The sequence below is a fragment of the Salarias fasciatus genome, chromosome 12 (assembly GCF_902148845.1).
Source record: "Salarias fasciatus chromosome 12, fSalaFa1.1, whole genome shotgun sequence".
NCBI classification, from domain to species: domain Eukaryota; kingdom Metazoa; phylum Chordata; class Actinopteri; order Blenniiformes; family Blenniidae; genus Salarias; species Salarias fasciatus.
Genome location: NC_043756.1, coordinates 13813858 through 13833496, shown reverse-complemented (window position 1 = coordinate 13833496; position 19639 = coordinate 13813858). Strand labels below are relative to the sequence as shown.

The window sequence follows — 19639 nt, the reverse complement described above, 5'->3', positions numbered from 1 at the left end:
TGACCGCTGCTTCAGTGACGGCAGAAGTAGTGAATGTGTCACGTGACAAGCCAACCAGCATGCTGCCTTATGTCTGACAAGTGCCAGTGGACTGGTTAAGATGTCTATTGAGAGTCTGCTGGCTGCTCTGGAGGACTGTGGCGTCTCCGAGGATGAAGCTGCCGACAGCGTCCGGCGGACTCTCCGGCTGTTCCTCCACAAACTGTCCGAGTCCTCCAGGTCAGTGGCTGCTCTCACACTGCTTCCACTGCCTCATGTCACTGAACTGGGTGTAGTGGAGTCCAGACCTTATAGACGTTTTCCCACCTTTTATTAAAGTGTAATGAATAATGATTCCTCACTTTGGACAGGAATAACGTGAAAAGATGTAAGGAGCGCTGTTTGGATGAAGCTCTCCAGCTGCTGAGGCAGATTTCAGAGGCACAGCTTCGAGGTTTGGGGGAGAGCCACCTCCTCCTGCTTGTCAAACTCCTCCTGTCCATGCAGCTGCAGATGGCCAGCATCTCCACAGCGTGTCGTAAAGTGGACAAGGTCAGCTCCACACATCCTCTGTTCATGCAGCAAAACTTCAGATTGAGCTACAATTTAATGTCATGTCATTTGTTACAGATGTTGCAACATATGGCAAAGGTGGATCACCAGTTGGTTTATAGAGAAACCTTTCATTGTTTGGACTCCATGATCCAAAGTGAACAGGTACAACGAGCTGACTTCACTTGTGTGTGTGTGTCATGGAGAAAGACATTGCACGTGACTTTGAAATTCTCTGTGTTTTAGGTTTTGACCCATCAAGATTTGCAGAGAGGTCAGTGGCATCTAAAAATGATTGGTTGTTTACATGCCATGATTTTTCTATGGTAGCTTTAATCTTATTTTTTCTTTTTTTTTTCAGCCTGTATGTTTCTAGAAGACAACACTGTTGGCCGTGAAGTGTGGAAAGAGTCATTCGTGTCCATGCTGAATAAAGTGTCGGAGTTGTTTCCTGTTGTTTTGCAACAAGAGTCCCTGAGAGACGGGCCGCTGTGTTACTCCACTGTCAAAGTGCGCTCAAAATCCCATGTTTCATTGCTTTCATCATAAGCCTAATGTGTGATCTAGATTATTAGCCTGACTTACATCCTCTCTGCAGGTCTGTTTGCAGATATTTCAGCTGTTGCCCACAGAAGTGGCTCCTCTAGTCTGGGAACAGGATCACAGAAGCTTGACAGTACAGAACATCCTGCAGGCTCTTATGGACATATTACTTGGACAGGTCTCTTATTTATTTATTAATTCGTAGTTGATTTTGTAAAACTGTATGTCTGTTCTGATTACTCAGTGTGTGCGTCCTCTTATACAGTGCTGCAGCAGAGACACTCGTCTTTTAGCAGGCGTTGCCGTTGCCATGCTGATCAACACAGCATCAGACAGCAGCGCTGGAGGAGCTGCAGCCTGGAGTTTACTGCAAGTCTCTCTTTCAGGTTTGTAACCACCAGCAGAACTGGCATGACCAAATGGTGTAGTGGTTAGCACTCTTGGCTCATGACCTTGAGTCTGAGTTGGGTTTTGGGGCTGTTCTTTGTAAGGTTTGCTTGTTTCCCCTGTGGGTTATTCAGGTTTTCAAAAACATACATTACATTTGAAGTTACCTGGTGACCCCTCAAACTTAGGCGAACTGAATCCCTCAAAGTGAACGAGGTTCAAAATTTCCAGTTGATATTGAATTGCTGGAGACTTTTGACTGAGGGGCTGTGTCTCGTCACCACTCAGAGCCCTGGCTGCTGACTGTTGGCGCTCTCCAAGTTCAGTGCAACACACCAGGGAAGGACGGGGTGGACAGGCTGGCTGTGAGCAGGGGTCTCCTGACCTGCTCTCTACCTCCCATCTTGCTCAGCTCACAAGACGATGCCAGTGAAGTAAATCCCGCGAAACACTGCTTAAGGAACACAGTGTAGTTCTGATGTGCTTGCCTTCGTTTCTAAATCCATCCGTTCTTCTGTCTTTGCAGACATGTTTACTGTTGAAGGGCTTGTTTCCGGTGGTGTTTGCATTGTGTGAGGAGAAGATCGATTGTCACTACTTTTCCTTCGAAGGTGAGTCATTTCTCTATTTTTCATTGTGTTCTAAAAGCAGCGACACCTTCTTACATACAGTCTTTTGTTGCAGCTTTAACACTCTGGATGAAGAAAGTGAAAGAGTCTTTGCCCGATATCTGGAAGATGATGGGCGTTCGCCTCCTGTCAGACAACAGCAACCTGAAACGGCAGCTTATTCACATAATCTGGACCAATGCAGAAAGCCCAGTGAGTCACAGAATCAGAGTCCAGTTACCTTTGGAGCCCAAAATGAGGAGAGTCTAATATATGGGCTGTAGGCTAAAAGCAGCCCTCTTGATGAATTCACATGGGCTCAAACGTGTGCTCTGTTTCTGTTTCCGCTCTTCTTTGACCTCTTTCTTGTGTTTCCAGGTTGAAGGGGTGCCAGAGTTTGCACGGAATGCCTTTTCTCTGCTGCTGGACCTCTATGAGATGGACTGTGAACAGTTTTCTGACACAAACAAGGCTCTTTATTACGATTTACTGATGCGAATTATGAAACTACCTTGGGAAGCTAAAGCCAAATACCATCACCTCTGTGCCCTGCTGCCACATCTGGGTACTGGCGCGGTGAGTATTTCAGGGTGTTAATGATGGTGGAACATCGTAAATCTTGGTCATGCTGATTTTAATCTCTACTTCTTTCTTCTTTTTAATTATATCAGGTATGGAATCAGTATGCTGAATTGCCAGATCATCTCTTTAAATGCTTGCACACCAATCATCTCTCCCCATGTGGAGCAGAGCTTTACAAATGTCTGATCCAGCAGCAGAGGAAGGAGCTGTGCGGTGCATCCCAACAGTCTGTGACGGAGCTGGAGCTGGCCGGTCACTGGGCGAGGCGCTGGCAGCCGGTCGTCCACAAGGCTCTCACATCTCAAGTGACTCTTTTACAGAGCAACTGCTCCACACAGCTATTACCAATCACTTTTCAGGTTTTCCCATCAGCTGTGGACCATCTGCTGGTGTCTCTGGACCCCTGTACTCCCGGGCACCTCCACGCCTGGGCGAGCATCATGAGCTCTTATCGAGCTGTAACCGGCTGCAATCTCTGGGCTCCTCAGGGTGGTTCGGCTTTTGAAACCCTGCAGCTCGCTCTGGGGTCCGCAGATGACAAAATCCGGATCGCTGCTTTCAATCTGCTCTGCTGCTGCCCAAAGACCAAAGAAACTCCCAGCACGGAGGAGATGGCCCTCATGAAAGCCTTTATTCCTCAGAACCTGAACTGCGAGTCGTCGCCATTTCGCCAGCACTTTCAGGCTGGACTGAAGAGATTCCTGGTTCGGATCAGAGATGGCTGCTTGTCGCATGTCAGGGGGCAGAAGGGCAAAAAGAAAGGTGATGCTGTTAACTCGGAAAAGATGCAAGATGTGCTGGAGCAGGGGATAGGTGAGATTTACATCAGACATTAAATAGTTGCTTTGCACCAACTTGTCCATCTTGTGGCACTGAAGGGTTACTATGTTTAAAGTAAATGCACCCTTTTCACGCAGACTTTGTTGACTGGTTGAGTCAGCTTCCATACAGCTTTCTGTCAAAAGGACACAACTATCAGAGGAAGAAGACGGTGCTGCTGCTGCTGTCGGCGGTGCTGGAGACCTGTACAGACACCTGGAGCCCCGGCAAGAAGAAGGGACAGCCTCCAGGTCGGTTTCACTGAATGGTGCCAGGTTCTAATAGTAATATTATTTAGACTTCTACAACATCTGATCTTATTCTTGTTGCAGCAAATATGGGATCTCTTATTAAATGTGCAAGGGATAAAGGAAAGTGGGATTTCTTCAGCAGGACAAATCTTCTGGCTCTTATCGGCTGTTTGGAAGACTCGACAAATGAGGTTAGGCTATTTTATCTTTCCTTCAATTTCTTTCGCGTAGTTCCACTAAATTGAAGTTAGAGCTTAAATTTGTTTTTTCTCTGCAGATACGCGACCTCTCAGCAGGGTTGCTGTTGAGATTTTTCCCGCCCAGATTTCCAGAAGACATTGCAGAAGTGCTGCACGTTAAAAGCAGTCAGTTTGTGTGCAGTCCGCGGGTTCAGGAGGCTCAGATCGGCGCTCTGATGACGACCGTGCTCTTTCTGAAGTAAGCCTTCCATACAGAGTGACTTTAGATTAAAAGAACAAGAAAGCGTTATTTGTTTGTTCTCTCTGTAGATCACAGGAGCAGCATGAGGTCGACGACTCGAAGACCAACGTCACTGTCAAAAGTGGAAGTAAACCAAACGCGTCCGGCATGATCGGAGCGCTGGTGAAGGAGCTGGAGAAGCATTACCTGGCAGCCAGGGCAGACATGATGCTTGCCGCCAGGACGACACCGATACACGGTGAAGATCAGGACGCATTCACCCTGTGTGATGGTGAACCTTCTGGAGTTGATTGGAAAATGTCCTGCTGTGCATTGCAGGTGTTCTCAGTGCTCTCCAGAAGTGTTTGTTCGAGTCTCCCGGTGATCACTGCGCCGCGCTCGACCACAGTGTGTTCGCCGAGCTGCTCGGCCTGCTGGAGAAAATCTCTCTACTGCTGCTCGGTGTCCTCTGTGGAGACCAGAACGCCTCTGCCGCTGAGACGGGTAATTTAGAAACCTCCAGACACACCGCAGCGTTTCTTATTCAGGCCAACACCCAACAAATCGCTGTCGTGTTTCAGATGTCCCGCCGTCGTTCTGTGATATGGGGAACGCCATCAGCTCTCTGATCGCACAGTCCGGAGGCGGGCAGGTGGATGGAGACGAGTGCGTCTTGTTGTCTGAAGAGCACAGCCTTGTTCTCACCTGCTGCTGGGTCTCCCTCAAAGTAAACACAGCTTGTGCATTTTGAAGATTAACATTAACATTTTTATTCCTATTGATCTACATGTGTGCATTTTTCTCGGCCTTTACAATTGTTTTCTCTCATCAGGAAATAGGAATCCTTTTAGGTTTCCTGGTGGAAAAGATTCTCTCAGAATCCGACCAATGCCATCTCACAAAAGACGACATATTAAGAGCATCGAAAATATTCAAGAATATTCTTCTGAAATGTCGTCACTGGGTAAGTTTTATCAATGAGCATGAGCAGCAGCTTTATCTCCTCTGCTCTCTTGATGACAAGTATCCCGTTTCCTCACCAGGGGGCAGTGGAAGGATGCGGTATCGGCTTCACTAAGTTCTGTTCATCCCTGCTGAGCAGCAGTGATCATGAGCTCAGGGACATTCCTGCTCAAATGTTGAGACAAGTGAGAGATCATGCATGATTTGGATGTGAATTTTTATTTAGAGACTCAGTTGATGGCTCATAAGTGTTTTCCCTTTTCTGTCTGCAGGGATTGCAGATTGTGCAGTGTCTCCGTTCAACATCTGTGACCCGGCGAGCTGCAGGACTGCCCATGCTGATCCTGTGTGTTTTGTCAGCAGAAGACGCCAACAAAGCGAGACCGCTGCTGGCCCACAGCATGCAAACCTTACTGGAAACAGCCAAAACTCCTCTAAATCAGAAGTGGGACCAAACCCTGGACCTCCCCCAGGTGAGGAGGAGGAGGAGGAGGGTGTGTGTGTGTGTGTGAACTGAGACAAGCCTGGTCACTGCATGCTGCTGTCTCCGTCAGGTGTGTGCAGTTCACACTCTGCAGGCCCTGGTGCGGGGCTCCAGTTTGGGAGTAGCTGTCCTCCAGTTCGCCCCTCCTGTAGCCATCTTGTCTCTCACTCTGCTCAGTTCTCCCTGCTGGGCCATGAGGAATGCGGCACTGCAGCTTTACAGTAAGACAAAGGCACCTTCATAACTTAGAGTCACTTATTTATTATGTGAGGACCTTGTTATTTGTCTTGTCTAACATTTGATGTCCATGAAGATCGGCATAGAGAGCTCACTGTTTAGATTCTGAATATAGTGAGTTTTGTAAAGATTTTACTGCTCAACATGAATTGAAACGTTTTAAGGTCTAATCACAATGTCTCTGAACTCCTCCTCTCAGGTGCTCTGTGCTCTCGAATGCTCGGTCAGAGGTCCAGCAGCGACGAGGCCGGTCCCGCGCAGCACGCCATGTCCCCCTCCGCATTCTTCTTCCACTATCCGGCGCTGCAGCCCTTCCTCCTGGGCGAGCTGAGAGCGGCGGCAGCAGACCTCCAGAGTCCGTCCAGCGAGGCCAAGCTGCACCTGCAGCCCTCCCTCTACCCCATCCTCACTCTGCTAGCGCAGCTCCAGCCCGGCGTCCAGGACTCGGCAGAGTGATTACACTTCATCCATTGCTTTGTCTCAATATGATATCTGAAGTATCTCCTTCAATATATATACATTTTTTGACCTTCTGCTTATTTTCCACTGCCAGAACTTTGTCAGACTTCCTGCCTCTGCTCCTGGAGCTGTCCGCCAGCCCTGTTTACAGCGTGAGAGCGATGGCCTCCAAGGCTCTGGTTGCCGTGAGTCCCCCTTCAGAGTACATGAACCTCCTCCTCAGACTCTCGGCCGAGCTGCCAAGTCCGCAGCAGCGCTGCCGTCACAATCGGCTCCACGGACAGCTGCTGCAGATCAAAGCCCTGCTGCAAAGAGCTCTCAGCCTAGGCAGGTGAGACATAAAAGAGCCGTTTGTTCATTCATCGGATGCTTTCAGCCTTTTAAAACCGTCTGGTTTTATTCATTCAGCTTTGAGATCCTGCTGTTTTGTTTTTTTTTGTTTTTTTCCCATTTGCAGTTTCCATTCAGACGACCTGAGCGAAGTGCAGCGGAGGGTCCAGGCCTCGCTGTGGCTGGCGACTGAAGCTCAGCGATGCCTCCTCGTGAGGGCAGTCTACCTCGGAGTGGCCGACTCCTTGAGAGCGCCGTCCTGTGAGAGCTTCCTGTCAGAGCTCAGAGACGCCGTCATGCAGGACCTTCAAAAACCTGGAGACCCTCTTCAGGTGTGTGACATGCAGACACAATTCTGTATCAGACGTTTTTTTTTTTTCTTCTACAGTGAAAAGGTCTGGTTTACTTGGTGTGCGTTGGCTATGAAAAAGTATTTTTCTATCTAATTATTACTGAAACACATTAACTGACTTTAGCACAGCTGCGACTTCTTATTTGAGACGCTCGCATTGTGACGTCTGTTTGTTGCTCCAGCAGATCAGACACGGGCTGCTCGTAGTCCGCAAGAGGATTTCCAATAATGGTGATGCTGGGAAGGTTATTTCACCATACTCAAAAGCAATATCAGCTATAATTATCCCATAAATATCGCATTTCATTCAGTAATTTAGATTTACAGTTACTCAGTTACCGCTTTATATTATTATTACCTCGTTTTCTTAAACACGGTTAGATAATCCGTGGCACCTGTGCTGTCTGGCAGACGGTTTGAACCCTGTGGCCTTCACCAAGGCACAGGTTGAACTGTATTAGATAATGACCGGTGGTTTACATGTGTATTACAGTGCGTATCTTACACACACACACACACACAGTGAGTTTTTATTATTATATGCCCCGGCAAAGTTGATATTATCCTGTGCTTACAGCCTGTCACAATCAGATGCTGACTGCATTGCAGTGTTTATTACTCGTGAATATGATTAGTTTAATTGCCTCCTGCAGTCATGTTGACTGGCACCTGAGCCAGCCACACATGAAGACGTGCTTCTTCTCTTCTGCAATCACAGTAAATCATTTGTTATGAATGTTACTGGATTATTAATCCTTTACAGACCAAAAGACAATGGAAAACACCCGATAAGCTATTGACAATGGCCAAAAATCAAGTTTCATTTAGGATAAATCACTGATATCCACAAATACGCAATAATGTCTGTAAACGTGTTCTTTTCTGATGCTCCTTGTTGTCTCCACAGATCGGGTTGTCTTCATTCCACCAACAGGCCATCCATTTTCTAAGTGCAGATTCCAAGTGTGCCACTGAAGTCTGGAACAACTTCTCTGCGGTGAGCCCTGACCTGAGGCTCTCGCTGGTTACATGGGTGCTCGACGGGTGGAGCTCACAGCAGGCCGGTCTGAGAAGTGTGATCCAGAAAGTATTGCAGGTGAGTCGCGATAACACACCGAAACTGCAATAAACAGAACGTAACAACCTTAAGATAGCATTACTTTTACTGCCATCAAACACTGAAGTCTGTCTGGAGATCTGTGTGTGTGTGTGTGTGTGTGTGTGTGTGTGTGAAAGTTATTATTCTCTGTAACCAAGGAGACGTGAACACTGTGAGGTCAAAGGATGTCTGACCTTATCTCGCTAGAGTCCTGGTAGGTCACTGAGATTGTCTGATATGCTGGTTTGTTATGTGAGTGTGTGGTACAGCTGTCCGTTCTAACGTGTGACTGACTCGCTTAAAAACAAACAATACAAGAAAAACACCTGATTAGATATTACATATCTCAAGACAGTTGAGTTGTTAAGTACAGTCTGTGTGTCCTTGTAATTTAATATACAACTTCTTCTAGATTGATTAAAGTGTGACTTTTTTTATTTATACAAGGAGGAAAAAGTGTGTTCTGTGCTGTATCTCCAGTCAAACCTGAGGGAGGCACTGTCGAGCCACAGTGTGGAGTATCGCAGGATCTACCTCCAAGCCGTGGTGTCGGTCATGGCTGGAACTGATCCGACGTCACGCCGCACCGCCTCGCTGCAAGACGCAGTTCTGCCCGAGTGCCTGGATCTGTTGTTCAGGGACCTGGAGGACCAGAGAGGCGGCCCAGAGTTTCTGTCCCAGGCTCTCCATGCTGCCAGTCTGCTGCTTTCCCAGGCGCCAGACTCCAGGTCTTCCCTCTGGTTTTTACCTCGTCGTGAAGTGACCCACAGTAACATTTCCTCTCACAGCTCTGACTTCTTCTCATCTTTTGCCAATCAGTCTTAAAACATCCTTGTACCAGCGCTGGTGCGGCGTCTTAGAGAGCCAGCGGCTCCCAGAATCCCCTGAAGTTCTCCGGATGGCGTCGGCCGAAGCTCTCTGTGTGGCCGGCGTCCCACTGTTAAATCACAGCTGGCAAGAAGGAAACGCTCTGCCTGCCATCGTCATCAGGTATTCAAAGACTCGTGTTCACTCTGTGCTTGAACCTGTCTGAGCAGCGCAAACTGAAACGTGAGCCCCTCTCTGCTTCAGGGTGATCAACGCCGGCCTTCACTTGCTGCAGGACCAGAACCAGCAGGTGAGGGAGAGAGCAGCCCGTTACGCCTCTCTGCTCCACCGCGCCAGGAGGGCTGGGAGCCAGGAGAGCATCCACCTCATGCAGGTCAACCTGGCTCTGCCAGTCCTCCTGGACCTGTTGACTGAGGAATTCTGGGAAACTCCTGGGACACTGGGTGTCCTGCTGGGTCACGTTCCTCAGCCGAACCTCAGCGCTGTGCTGAAAGAAGCCTCCGCTTCGAGGTGGGTGGCTTCACTCTGTTAATAAACAGATCCACCTCTGTGCGCATCTGTCATTCCACTTCTTCCCTCCCCAGATCTTCCAGTCTGTATGAGCAGGATGAGGCCAATGTGTTTGCCGAGCCGTCTGTCATGGCCGCCCATGTGCTGCCGTACCTGCTGCAGATGGCAGGAAAATATGCTCAGTCCTCCTCTCTGGCTCAGAGCCTGGACTCCTGGGCAGAGAGGAATGCTGCACAGGTGCTGGATGATCTGAGACTCTGCAGAACCCTCCAGCAAGGCGCCTCATCAGCAAGTCAGTCTTTCAGGTTTCTGTCTGCTAAGTGATGGACTGTGTGGACTGTGGTATTGTTCCAGAATTCTGTGCACTAAGAGACAATTCTCTGTTTTCTGTCTAGCTGAGGCGTTCTCTCCCTCGTGGCTGGCGCTCCTCACCGACCCCCGTTTCCACAGCTCGCTGTGCGGCCTGCTCGCCAGAGCCGCCTTTCTGCTGCAAATCCTGAAAACATCCGATAAAGCGCGACGCCTCTGTGATCCTCCATCCGTTCACATTACTTTACGGGAGGTTTGTAGCCTGCTGCGACGCAGAGGAATCCACTTTCCTCCCCGTCTGCGAGCTGCCGTGTGTGGAGGACTGGAACTGTGACTGGAATGCGCACGCATTGAGCAATGTCTTTTCACCAATACGCTGTCCCAGGATGAAGTTACTTGAGGGTATTTTAAGAACGCTTGTGACTTGGATGTGAGCGGCCGTAGTCTTGAATGAGTGTCGCCTCTGCTGATGCTGCAGTCCGCCAGCACTCGGAAGGGATCACACAAGTTACGTAAGCTCTCAGCTGCTGCAGTTACTCGTGTGCAGCATCCTGTTTACCGAGCAGTCGGCCTTCTGGGCCTTGTGTTCTTCATTCATTTTAGCATGAAGTTTTCTGATGCTGAGCCGCGTTCAGGTTTGTTTTACTGATCACCAGCACGTCTCAGCAGCAGCATTAGCAATGCTCCCGCTGATGCAATGACGTAATGCAACAGTATCTGGAGAAATCGGCTGCTCTGGGCCCAGCCGGGGAATATCGTGCACGTTTTAATGTTCCATTAGAGGCCCTCTGCCTCGCGCCGAGATATGGATAAGTGTCCATTTTCCAACCACATGAGGGCAGGCGATTATTGAATTGATCTGGTGCAAAGCTGGTGGTTGCCCTGCAACAGACCTCACTTCAGAGCAGCCTTACGTCACCTCAGGGCCCGTTGCTTTCGCTCTCCAAGTCTGACAAACAACACCATGAAAGTGTTTGTGCATGTCGGTGTTGGTCACGTTTGGCTTTCAATGAAATGCATATTGAGGGTTATTATTTGATGTACTGTATATGAACTCCACATCTGAATCTTATTTTTCATAATGCATGCTAATGTATGAATCTTCATTATGCAAAAGCTATAAAAATGTGCTTATATCAATGATTCATACACAGATCTCATGCAGTTTTTTATTTTGATGCACATAAAATTCTTACTTGATAAACTGAGTTAGAGTAACAGTCAAGAAGCTACAGGAGGTTTTCATTGAGGCCTTGATAGAAAACAAGTTGATGAGATTTTTTAGAAGTCAAATTCTTAAAGAGTTTGTAAAATGTTTAAATAACTCAAACTGTATTAATTCATTTGATAAATTCCACCCTGCTGGCTGAGTTTCCATTTAGACAAACACATTTTCTTAATTCAGAATTCATCTACATCAAAACGTTGACATGAAGACAGTTGTAAGAAATCCTTTTTTTTATTGTTTGTTTTGCTTTTATTCTTTAAAGCCTGCCGGCAGCATAACATGCAATTTTAATGAAAAGACAGACAAATTAAATTTTCATGTGGAATAGTATGTCCCTTACTCCAACCTTGGAAACAAAATTGAAGAAGAGACAATAACATTAGCTTAGATGTACCCTCCCTTGGGACAAAGGTGTATAAACCTTGAAAACGAACATCTGGCCTCGTAAACGTCTGCCATTGTTACCGCAGTCTCGCAGCGAGCTTCACTCTGCTGATTAAATCATGAGCTTTGGCAACGGGGAGCAAAGCCAAGTAGACTCAGTCACTTTCATGTGAGTGTGTGTCGACACAAACGCTGGTGTGTGATTTGGGTCGTTTCTTTTCACTTATGGGATTTGTGGGAATGGGAATTTTATAAAAAAATATACATGTACAAAAAAACTTTGTTTTTACTGTGTTTAACTACACATAGTAACATTTTAAAACAATGTTTTTTTTAATCGAAAAGACTTGTATCAGATGCATGTACAAAGTTTTGTATTTAATAAACTATTGAAAATTTTAATTTGGAGAAAAAACCTGTCTTGTGCTTCTTAGTTTTATTTTCAAGTGCTTGAAACTCCTTTTTATGTGTACTGCAAAGTAAAGAAATGCACCGCCACTCCTGTCCAGTTTGAAGCCTCTTATGACATTTTCATAAGTAGGTTCTGGTTACTATGATCAGTCTGAGCAATTAGGGTGATCAGATGTTGAAAGAGCACTAAAATGTTGTGCTCAAACACAACTGCTGTTGCATCGCCTGGATTGTATTCAGTTACGGGTGAAAGTGTTTATCTAAAAAATGTAGTTGCTTTCTCATCATGTTTAATTGCAGTGTAAATAGAGCCTCTGACTCGGTTTACCTTCGCAGAATATCTGGGTTTTCATTTGTCAGACAGCGTTCTGTCCTCTCCTGCATCTCTCCAGTGAGTGATGGAGAGAACTGAACAGATGTGGTGTGTTTGCTCTAGTAATTGCCTGAACACTGAGTAAGCATCTATTTGAAAAGTGGCTCGCTGAACACTGGCTGAATCACGCAGTCGACTGTCCTCTTTTCCAGGGAGCCAACAATAACAGAGGCCCCCCACCCCCACCCCCACCACACACACACACACACACACACACACACACACACACACACACACACACAGACTTGCTTTGTGTGTGTACAGCTCTGTGTGCACGTGCAGATGGAGGTAAATTCTCCTGATTACCCCCCACAGAGCTGGTCCTGGACTGAACATTCTGGGAAACAGGAAGACAGACGGGCTTTAGACCGATAAACCAAAAGCTTCCAGTCTGATAAGACTGCAGCAATATCTAAACCGGAAAGCAAAGAGTGATTATAAACATGAAATGGAAAGCAGAGCAACTATTTATAGTTTCTGGAAAATGAATTCCTGAAATCACCAGAGTGTAAAGTGTTGCACAATCAGAGCATTGTTTTACAGCATGCCCTATTCTTCACTTTGTAGAAATAATCATAATAAAGAAAGCGTTTAAAGCTGATATCTACTTTAGGAGACCAGTATTCTTTCTAGAGCTGAATGTGATGTCAATGGAATTAAAATGATTATGAAGTAAATTCTGCTAGAAAATTGGTGTAACTGAGGGAAAAGTATCCAAAATCAAGCTTCCTGCACTGCTTTCTACTGCGTTCACCCTAAAATATGCACAGTTTGGGCATTTAGTTGGTAAGTCTGGCTTGCTAGATGATTTTAAATTGCCCCCTTATGCATCCCTCTCTGCTTTGCTGTGATGGACTCGTTTAGTTTATTATAAAACAAAAATTTTTTTTTGATGTTGTCAGTCTACTGAAGAAGCTGCTTTGTTTTCCATGAAGGTGAGACAAACTGTCCTCCCTCTGATGGAAATAGTCTAAAAGGGGGAAAACTCAGTGCTGCTATCTGGATGTTTCTTTCACAATCTTGTGTTTTGTTCTCAAATTTGAACAGACAGTGTGAATGAGCATCCTTGGTGTTTTCCCATCAGACTGTTGATGTCTTTCTCCTCTCAAGGCTTCCTGCTCTGATAAGTGAGCAGACTGTTTGCCAGCTGTGAGTGTGTGTGAGTGTGTGTGTGTGTGTGTGTGTGAAGTGGTGAGGCTTTAGGACCTTGAGGTATCTGTGCTGCAGAATCAGCTCCTCCTCCACTGAAGCTGTTTACCAAGAAAGCAGAGCAGCTCCGACAAAAACAAGGGCTGGGACTCCGGCGACAGGAGCAGTGTGTCTGATGCACATTCAGCACAGGCTCTCCGCGGCGTTCACCCTTTTTTTTTTTATAGAAGTTTGTGTTTTAATTTTTATTTCTAGTTTTCCAAGATGCTGTCGGTGGATTCGTCCCGGCAGCTCTGCAGGATGTTTTTCTCCCTGCATGTAGTTTTCCTCAGCGTGGCCATTGTGGACAGCAGCGCGTCCGAAGCGAACCAGAGAGGTAAAAAAAAAAAACAGCTGTGTTTTGGATTTAACCTTCATTTTTTTGATTTTCTTTAAAAAAAAACAAAACAAAACAGAACGTCGTCTTCTTTGAATTGCGTGCTTCAGCCCACGCTGTTTATCACATTTATTATTGTTATTATTAATATTGTCCTCCGCCTGATCGTGATTTCTCAACGCGCGTGTTGTTGTTGTTGTTGTTGTTGTCAGACTGCTTGCGGTCCAGAGGGGAGGACTACCGAGGAGAGCTGCAGGTCTCCTCTTCAGGACTCAGCTGCCTCAACTGGACCAACACCACCAGAGACTACGATGTCACCCTCCACCCCGATTCACAGACAGGTAGCCACATTTTACAACAACTAAAGTTTGTTTTTTCATAGATAAAATCAATTTATTTGTATCTATTTACAAGTTTCCTGCAATGGTGAAATTGCAGCCTGTAACATCAGTGTAATGTCTGTAGATTAGATTGAACAAACATGCAGAGGAAAGAATCCAGAGGTGTGTGTTTACAACACACACTTCAGATCCTCTGACAACAGTTTGTCTCTTTGCTGTGTTCGGTGTCTTCTCCTCACACAGCAGCTGCTGTCTCCTTTGTTTGTGCTCTTGGCCGCCCGCTCATTGTGCTGTGATGAAGTGGTGTTAATGATTAATGAATCCAGTGATACAGCCGTATAGTGGGCTCCACACACACAAAGACGGGCCTGTATTTTCCACAAGGCTGTAGTGACAGGCATGCCTTGTTTTTGTCGTGTTTCTCCCCGTAAGGTGCTGGAGATCACAGTTACTGCCGAAACCCGGACGCCTCTGAGAGGCCTTGGTGCTACATCGTGGGTCCAGACGAAGCCATCCAGAGACAGTTTTGTACAATTGAGACATGCAGAGGTGAGTAGAAAGTGTACAGCGCAGCAATTATCAACACTGGTGAGAAACAGGAAGACTGGGGTATGCAAAAATCTGGCGAGGCAACAATAGATGTGCGTCGTCCAAAACCAAAGAGAAAAACAACTCTGACAGAGCTGCCTGACTATTCTGGGAGCAGCTACAAGCTTTCCTCTGTAAAACTCTCATTATTTCTTAAAAAAGGGGGGCTGTTTGGCAAAAATAATTAGGAGAATTTCGTGCAGCTATGCAAATGTTCTCGTTAGTCAGCACAGAAGGAAGAAACCAGCCAAGCTGTAAACTCTTATGGGTCAATAAAAAAACCAAACTGTTTTCTACAAATAGAACAAATACTGGTCAGCATCGGAAATGGCTCACAAGATAAGAGCTTTACCCTGCAGTGGGTCAATAGGCCAGAGATTAACTGTGCTGGATTGCGTGATTTGTTTCTCTTTCTTCTCGAGAGAGCAGTAGCACAATAACAAAGCTTCTCCGCTCACATGTCAGAAAGTTGAGTTTGAGGAAGTGCTCTGGCCCCGCCTCAGACCCCAGCTCATTGGTACCGAGGCGCGGCGGTGCCCTGGAGACAGGCGCTTTATTGGCTGCCTCGCTCTGCGAACGCAGGCCCTTTAACTCCGGCGGAGTTCATAAACAAGTTGTGAGCAGGAAAAGGAAAGAAGCGGCACAAGAATATAGTGGTTGACATCTGCAGCCGAAACCTTCCTGTCGCTGGAAGCAGAGGCGAACACGCCGAGTGATTTATATTCTAACACCTCCGTGAGAGTGGAGTCGACCTTCCTCCTGCAGTCTGGGGAGGGATTTACGTCACTCTTAGTGTTTTTCAACCAGCAGTAATTGGAAACCACAGAAGATGCACCTCCAGTCAAGACAGCATTTAAAAACCAGAAAGAAATCTGGTTGAATTACATGATGCAGTTGTTTCATCTTGTCCCACTGTTTGCGTCTGCAGAGCAAACGTCTGCGGTGCCAGAGTCGGAGTCAGAGGTCAAACCACTCGGCCCATCAGGAACCACTCCCCCCACAGAGAGCTTCCAGTCCGCCAAGTCCAGAGCGTCTCAGGGAGACGTTGCCGCCGTGCAGCCGGTGATGGGGATCAGCCAGCGAGTTCGCACAGGGCCGAAAAAGAAGAAGGACCTCGGCACTCTGGGTAAATCCAGCTGACCCTGTTAACAAATGTGGTTCTTATATCAGAAGCAGAAACTGAACACAAAACACTTTTAGTTGATCGTAACTTGACATGTTTCACATTCGTGTCCTCTGTGTTTTTCAGGATATGTTCTCGGCATCCTAATGATGGCAATTATAATAATCCTCGGTGTAGGCATCACGTTTGGCTACTTCTATAAGAGGTCAGTATCGTGTGTGTGTGTGTGTGTGTGTGTGTGGGCTGTCACCTGTTGTGTATATGACTCAGTCGTGTCCCATGCTGTTCCACTCGGATATAAAGGAAGCATTTCAGTGGCTTTTCACACACAGCAGAGAGGGAACGCTGCGGGAAAACAAGCTGCCCACGGCCTATTTAAAGTAGTCTGATTTCATATTCTCAAAAGAGGCGAGCGCTCGGAGGAGCAGCTGAATGGAAACAGACGCCCGCACGCTCCTCACGGTTATGCAACCCGTAAAGCGATGGCATCGACGTTTTGAAAGGGGCCCCCGCGTTCCCGTCGGCAGCGCACAAAACGCCCCGTCAAGCCCGCGCTTCTCTGTCGTGTGTGATTAGCAGTGCCCCGTCTTTGTTTTCTATTTTTAGGGGGCGATTATTAATAAGGAGGAGAAGCGTGTTATGTCAGAGGGCTTATATGTGCCCTGGGTTTACGGCGATAGTGAGTCACCTGATCCGAGTGTGGCATGGATACGCACCTGCTGGCGTTTCCCTTGGTGTGTATGTTGGACTCAGATGCAACACACTGTAATGTAATGTAAAGGTGAGCAGTGGAAGAGGGTGCAGTAAAAGATTCTCCAGGTTGAGGATGGTGCAGTGCAGAGATTCATACCATACCCCCTCTGGGAGGAGACTCTCGCTGACAGGGACACCGATACCCTACAAATAAAACAAAACTCGACACAAGAGGCCCTCATCTGCTGCATCTTCAGGCCCAGTGATCAACGCCTGCTTCTCTCGTCACCATAGATTCTCGACACCATACACACTAATTGATTTGTGTTTGTTTTGCTTTAAGGGGTCAGGATTTGAAGAAGCAGCACGAGCAGCGGGTGTACGAGCGCGAGATGCAGAGGATCACCCTGCCCCTGTCGGCCTTCTCCAACCCCACCTGCGAGCTGGTGGACGAGAACACCATCGTGATCACGGCGGAGCAGGAGACGACCCCCGTGCAGGAGGGCGGGGACCCCCTCATGGGGCAGCAGGCTGGCACCCCCGGAGCGTGAAGCCTGTCGTCCTCCAACGGGACTTTTTTTTTTCTACTTTCTGTGGACCAAGAAAAAAAAAAAAAAATCCCAAGTCGCTGTTTCTCCTTGGCACCTCCCCTGACTAACCTCTGTCCTGATGGAGTCGGGCGGCAGCAGCAGCAGCAGCAGCGTCGGCTCCAAAGACTTGAACTGAATCCCGTGTCTCTTTTTCAACCTTTTATTTCTGAGTGAGACACAAACGAGATAAGCTGACGCACACTGGACGCGGTGTTGAGAGCTGGAAGCTATTCTGGTGAATCCGTTGAGTGACAGCTGAGGTCAGAGGTCAGAGACGCCCCTCATTAAACAGCAGCATGCGCGTCTGGTCAAAGGACCACGACTATTCAGTGTTTATGATGTTGCTGGATGAAACTTCTTTTTTTTGTGAAGAGATGGTGTTTGGATTGAGGGAAATGTTTCTTACCTTGTTTTTATTGTTACAGGAGGTTACCTGCGTTAGATTTTGATTCGTCTCGGCTCTGCCGAGGGGGACAACGGGGATTCGGCGTGTGTGCGCACAAAGACCGCTTTGTCTCTGACACACAGATGACACAGATGTGTCTCCAAAAATAGGCATTCCCTTCTGAGACAGGATGAGGAAGCTTGAGTTGAAACAGATCCAGCGAAAGACGAGGAAAGGCCTCCGACTCTTGAGACTGCCTTAGCACGAAACGTCTGAATGTATTAGTTTATCCTTTCCTCCTTTATTTAGCCTCTTTGAGCCGAGCGACGAGCCGGAGGAGCTGAAGTCGTCATCGGCAGACATGAAAGAAGACATGCCCTTTTCTTCCACAGGTTAAGGAGTGACAGGAAATACACAGAGCGCTCTCAGGACTCCGAGAGACAGTCGTCAGTCCTCAGGAAAAAGAAAAAAACTAAACAAAAATAGCACTGCCACAGCACAGAACTGACGGGTTAAGAGAGAGAAGGCTGTCTCTTCAGTGCAGGACAGTTTGTGCTGACATGATTCGATTCAGTCACGCGAGTTTTCCACTTCATGCTTCAGAGTAGATTACAAACCGTTCCTGGTGTCATTATTTAATTTCCTCTAAAACATGAATGCATGAATATGGCTACCTACTGTACGTTTGTCTCTCAGGAGCTTCTCTCTTGCATCTTTAGAAGTACATTTAGAAAATGCCTGCCTGAAGAAAAACTCTAGAACTGAAGAGATTTGAGTTTGTTACACGTGATGTGTTGTTACTCCTTCGCTGTATTGAAGGTTTATTAGTGTCATTCCATCACTCCAGGTGATCTTGTTTTGCCAATATAGCTGGATTCACATCACTGCTGATCTTTGGTTACCGCTGCTCCATTATTTTAAAAGCCTGAGTGCTGGCTGTGCTTTTTATTTCTTATTCATATCACGTTCAGCTTATTGTTTAGCACTTGTCTTGATGTGAATGCGGATTTTCATTGATGTGACTGAAATAAAACATCGAAGTGACAGAAAGATGTAATGTCTTGTAATTTCTAATGAAAGAGACAAAAGGATTTGTTCAAAAACTGGAACACAGCAGGGATCCTGGTACCGCTGAAAGCACAGTAGTTCACAGTTCTGTAATTCATTCAGTGAATCAGCCGTAGAAGACTGGGAATTAAAGAGTATAAATTTTATTTATGAATAAGTTTGGCAAAGAGATTTGACATTATCAATCAAACTCTTTATTTGAGCAACAACAATAGCAGCAGTTGTCCACGTATCAAGTAATATTTGAACTGTGCTCAAAAAGGAGCAGGTATCAAGTCCACCCCTTCATCATCAAATCCACATTGCTGGATTAAAAATGCATCTTTTCAGGTGATGTTAATAACCTGATTCATCAATATTCTCTTTAATAATGGAGGGATAATGGATAATGGAGGACCAGACTGATTCCACTTGACAGGTTGTTAGTCCATCACAAACACACACTTATCTTCACTACAAGCGATTTTTAATCACCAACTAGCCTTGAACGCATGTTTTTGGACTGTAGTGGTTGTACACAAGCTATACACCGCCACACAGTCCTCAATGTGTTTCATTTGTGCCATTTCTGCATCTTTGACAGCAATTGGAAATGAGCTTTTGGCTGGAAATGCCAATGAGGGAATACATGTCAATTATTGATCCCTGAAAATCAAAAGAGAATAAAAACCAACAGAGTTTGATCCTTGGAGCAGATGTGTCCAAACTCAACAGGTCTCTGAACACAGACTCATTGGGCTCATGGTTCACTTACGATAGGCATGTTCTAGAAATTTCTCAACTTTTTGCCCTCAGTGAAAAAAGTCCGTATAGATTTGTTTTCTTGGGGCTGAAAAATCTCTTGAGAATAATCTGCTGATAAATACATTCATGTACATCAGCTGATGTTTGATCAATTTATGGTTCACAATGAATTATATCAGAAATTCTCAGTTTTATTAAATGAACTGGACAACTTAAGACAACCACCTGTAAAATGTTAAGATGTCAGCATTTCACACTGAACAGTGAGGTTTATGCAGCAATTTAAATCACTCATCCAAGGCCAAAACCACCCATGCCATCTGTCCTCGGAATTTCTGGCACAAACAAAGTAGAAAAAAAATGCAGTTTCTATTTTTCACTCCTGCTGACAGCCTGCATGTGTAGCATATACACTCCATAATGTGTGGAATAATTAAATCCTTCAAGTCTATATTTTGTAAATAGCATAACGCA

The 19639-nt window shown here is 46.4% G+C and overlaps 2 protein-coding genes across 2 annotated transcripts; both read left to right on the top strand.

Annotated features, from left to right (window-relative positions):
* The first annotated feature begins 50 nt into the window (after nt 1–50).
* Nucleotides 51–11679, top strand: LOC115398710 (thyroid adenoma-associated protein homolog). The gene is made up of 31 exons (XM_030105618.1): nt 51–219; nt 351–531; nt 610–696; nt 778–805; nt 893–1041; nt 1130–1252; nt 1340–1460; nt 1750–1895; nt 1988–2072; nt 2146–2282; nt 2448–2645; nt 2741–3464; nt 3569–3721; nt 3803–3912; nt 3999–4159; nt 4231–4400; nt 4481–4645; nt 4723–4868; nt 4974–5105; nt 5185–5289; nt 5377–5577; nt 5659–5809; nt 6025–6277; nt 6379–6615; nt 6742–6946; nt 7874–8062; nt 8546–8793; nt 8885–9055; nt 9137–9403; nt 9478–9695; nt 9799–11679. The coding sequence occupies exons 1-31, from the start codon at nt 101–103 to the stop codon at nt 10044–10046; spliced, it is 5628 nt and encodes a 1875-aa protein (XP_029961478.1). The 5' UTR covers nt 51–100; the 3' UTR covers nt 10047–11679.
* A 1842-nt stretch (nt 11680–13521) lies between these two features.
* On the top strand, nt 13522–18399 carry pik3ip1 (phosphoinositide-3-kinase interacting protein 1). The gene is made up of 6 exons (XM_030105318.1): nt 13522–13633; nt 13846–13974; nt 14407–14523; nt 15491–15688; nt 15812–15890; nt 16722–18399. The coding sequence occupies exons 1-6, from the start codon at nt 13522–13524 to the stop codon at nt 16927–16929; spliced, it is 843 nt and encodes a 280-aa protein (XP_029961178.1). The 3' UTR covers nt 16930–18399.
* Nucleotides 18400–19639: the final 1240 nt, after the last annotated feature.

What these genes read in the sequence shown, in the direction of transcription:
- pik3ip1 (XM_030105318.1), top strand. Translation starts at nt 13,522, where the DNA reads ATGCTGTCGGTGGATTCGTCCCGGCAGCTCTGCAGGATGTTTTTCTCC. An exon ending in CCACCCCGATTCACAGACAG is followed by an intron (nt 13,975 to 14,406) that starts GTAGCCACATTT and finishes TCTCCCCGTAAG; the next exon opens with GTGCTGGAGATCACAGTTAC. An exon ending in GAAGGACCTCGGCACTCTGG is followed by an intron (nt 15,689 to 15,811) that starts GTAAATCCAGCT and finishes TGTGTTTTTCAG; the next exon opens with GATATGTTCTCGGCATCCTA.
- LOC115398710 (XM_030105618.1), top strand. Translation starts at nt 101, where the DNA reads ATGTCTATTGAGAGTCTGCTGGCTGCTCTGGAGGACTGTGGCGTCTCC. An exon ending in TGGACATATTACTTGGACAG is followed by an intron (nt 1,253 to 1,339) that starts GTCTCTTATTTA and finishes CCTCTTATACAG; the next exon opens with TGCTGCAGCAGAGACACTCG. An exon ending in TTCTGAAATGTCGTCACTGG is followed by an intron (nt 5,106 to 5,184) that starts GTAAGTTTTATC and finishes TTTCCTCACCAG; the next exon opens with GGGGCAGTGGAAGGATGCGG.